The sequence below is a fragment of the Sinocyclocheilus grahami genome, unplaced genomic scaffold, assembly GCF_001515645.1.
Source record: "Sinocyclocheilus grahami isolate Dianchi unplaced genomic scaffold, SAMN03320097.WGS_v1.1 scaffold4781.1, whole genome shotgun sequence".
Taxonomy (NCBI): domain Eukaryota; kingdom Metazoa; phylum Chordata; class Actinopteri; order Cypriniformes; family Cyprinidae; genus Sinocyclocheilus; species Sinocyclocheilus grahami.
In genome coordinates this window covers 1,387-4,762 of record NW_015509653.1, presented here as the reverse complement: position 1 = coordinate 4,762, position 3,376 = coordinate 1,387, and the positions used below count along the sequence as shown (strand labels likewise).

Below are 3,376 nucleotides of genomic sequence, written 5' to 3'. Positions count from 1 at the left end.
TATACTGTTCGTAGCGCTGATTCTGGCGGTGAGCGAAAACACTGAAATAATACTTTTTTTAATAAGTATACTTGTAACAGTATCATTTGAGAGCATACACCTGAAACTGGATTTATGGAGGAAAGTCGTGGTTATTATGGTCTTGTGTGCAGAATATTTTTATTTTGCATCGTGCAATCAAGCTGTAAATTAGTCATATTGCATGAATGTTATATAACCTGTTTTACTGCTCTCCAGTTTTAGTTTATCACATTATTTAGTTGGAATGGACACATGTGCTTTTGTGTTTGTTGTAGATACTGAACACTTCAGCGTCTGAAGGACAACAGAAGAAAATCAGACAGAAGAGAGAGTGGATTATCCCACCACACAATGTGAGGGAAAATGTCAATTATACGAATCGGGAATACATAGCCAAAGTAAGATCTTTGTTTTTATACAAAAACTTTTTTAATTATTTTTTTTCAATACTGTTATTATTATTAATAATATTTTACATGCAACAGTACCTTTCCAAACATCAGTGAGTGATGTTTTGATGAACAGTTGAACTGCAAATTAATAAATAGAGCAAATAAGGTGGTATTTTGTAAAATCTCTCCAGATTGAAAAATGTTAAGCACTTTTTCCGATGTTCTGCGATGGATCATCATTGACTAGTATGAATAAACTCTAGTTACGTAACACTGCATGGTAAAAAAAAATTGGTTTAACATGCTACTTTTTAAACTGTATTAAATGCATTTGTTTGCAGATCCGTTCAGATGAGGAGACCAGGACGAGTATACGATATTCACTGACTGGATCTGGTGCTGACCAGCCACCCATTCACTTGTTCACTGTTAATAGAGAGACTGGCTTGGTCAAGATCCACGGAGTGTTAGACAGAGAGAAAACTCCCGTTTATTATGTGAGCAGCTCTTTCATCTTTTACACACGATTATAAACATTTATTGCATGGGTGTCTGTCCCACCCTGACTAACCTATAAAAGTATACTGATGAGTCGGTAAGAACTCGAGATAGCATCTAGCAGCAACTTTTCACAGGAGAGCTGGATTTGGGATTGTCATGAAGTGATGAATGTCATACATTCTGCCTGAATGACTCGATTACTAAATGAGGTGCAGCTCGCACTAAAACCCCCGAAACTTGTGTTTTCTTAGCCATAGCACATGCTTACATAGAGGCAGTGTCATTGAGTTGGTGTGCATGTGTTTGTTTTCACAGAGGAATCATGATTCATTAATAACTTTGAAATTACATTTTCTCAAAATTTTGAATAAAATGTTAAAACCAGAAATCTCAGTGGATTTAGAAACATGGCATGTGTTAAAGGAATAGTCCAAACAGCTGATTAAAACATCACAATAATCCACTCCAGTCCATCAGTTAAACATTCTCCCACATATTTGTTTAGGGCTGTTTTAGACTGTTTTTGCTTATAAACGGTGCTTGATCTTAATTAAGATTGATCTTTTCAAAGTGTTATTATTGAATATGGCCTCGGATTTTAACCAGAAGCAGTGATTTAAAAACATCTTACTGATGGATTTCTTACAAACACACAGCTTTTCGCTTCACAAGACTGTAACTGATGGACTGGAGTGGTTATTGTGATGTTTTATCAGCTGTTTGAACTCTCATTCTGAAGAGTCTTAGCATTTGCCGTCTAACTTTAGTTGTAGCCAATACACTTTTGTACGTTATAAATATCCTGTGTATAGCGGTTCGTCTTTTATATTGTGAGATTTTGGCCAAATGTGTTAAACAACAAGAGAAACTGAGCGCCCATATAGCGACAATAAACTTCATAACCTGCGGACTGATGAAAACATTATGCGATTAATTAACTGCATCAGATGCGGCCGTTCTAATGATGGACAAAACACAGATCTCCGTCATTCCATTTGAGTATGATTTTCAGAAATCAAGTGCAAGTGTCTGAACACCAACCAAAACACCAACTCTGATAACGCAATGTTTAATTATTGATGGAAAAAAAAAACGGCAGAAAAAAAAGGTTGGTATTATTCAGCAAGTGATGAAATTCTAAATTGTTGTAGCCAGAATGTTTCGTAAGCCATGAGGTAAATGTCGGTTGATTTGCATATAACCTACATAGATCAGGCTTGCATGAACATGACCATCACTAGACAACAAATAACTTATCATACTATTGTTTTAGCCAGAATGTTTCGTAAGCCATGAGGTAAATGTCGGTTGATTTGCATATAACCTGCATAGATCAGGCTTGCATGAACATGACCATCACTAGACAACAAATGACTTATCATACTTTGAGTGTAGCAAGCTTATATGAATGCATAGCGAGAGTTTGTGCTTGTTGATCAGAGTTCAATGCTTAGACCGTGCAGAGAAACAGCATCTCCTGAGTCGTACAGAGGAGTTCGGACATAGTTAACTGAAAAGGCAGGGTTTCATGATATTTCTAGCACAGCCTGGCCTTTCCTCTCTATCAGGAATACTTAGTTATTTCCCATTTGTGTTTAATTGAGCGTGTGTTTGATGTACTTTGTATTGCGTTGTTGTCCTTGAATACAGTGGAGGAGAAAATGAAGGGTTATGAGAGAAGGATGAGGGAGGGGAAATATGAATGCATAAAATACAGATTAAATAATAAAAATATATAAATCTATGCTGTGACTTTAAGAATTTATACTGAAAGCAGTAAATGACTGTTATGACTTATATGTAATTTATGAGATGTCTGGTGATTTTTTCTGTGTTCCAGCTCCGAGGGGTGGCCAGGTTTCTGAATGGCAGTCATGCTGAGAAAGATATTGATTTGAGAATCGTGGTGGAGGATGAGAACGATAATGCTCCTGTGTTTAACCTGACAACCGGAGCTGTTTATGAGCGGAGCGCAATAGGTACTGCCATCATGCATCATACTTCTGAGACAATCATGAAATTAGCCTATCCAGGCTCATTGCAAACATGTGCCTCCACCTATATTTCTGCAAAACTTTGGTGTAGGGGATATTTCCAACACAATAAAGCATTAACCTTTAGCGACACTCCCTGAACATTTCAATTCTGAACTGCCGCAGAACTGTACTGTATATGAAGCAACGTAATAAAAACACAGCAATACATGTTATCAACTTGCCACGGTCACATATTGAACGTGCGTTTTAAAGCCACTCACATTTCACTTTGAAACTGCTGCGAAACATGCAGTAAGGTGTTGCAGAAACGTCACCACAGGCACGTGTTTCCAATGAGCCTGGGTTGAAATGAAAATATGTGACCCTGGAGCACAAAATTAGTCTTAAGTCGCTGGGGTATATTTGTAGCAATAACCAACAATACATTGTATGGGTCACAATTATCTATTTTTCTTTTATGCCAAA

General features: G+C 37.1%; 1 protein-coding gene across 1 annotated transcript in view; it reads left to right on the top strand.

Moving 5' to 3' along the window:
• LOC107576983 (cadherin-2B-like) overlaps positions 1-2,893 on the top strand; it is a gene marked incomplete at its 3' end in the record, with an annotated part of 3,127 nt that extends 234 nt beyond the window's left edge. The window contains exons 2-4 of the mRNA XM_016263103.1: positions 297-419; positions 755-910; positions 2,755-2,893. Of these exons, the coding sequence (XP_016118589.1) occupies positions 297-419; positions 755-910; positions 2,755-2,893 (418 nt within the window). The remainder of the gene's footprint in view (positions 1-296; positions 420-754; positions 911-2,754) is intronic.
• Positions 2,894-3,376: the final 483 nt, after the last annotated feature.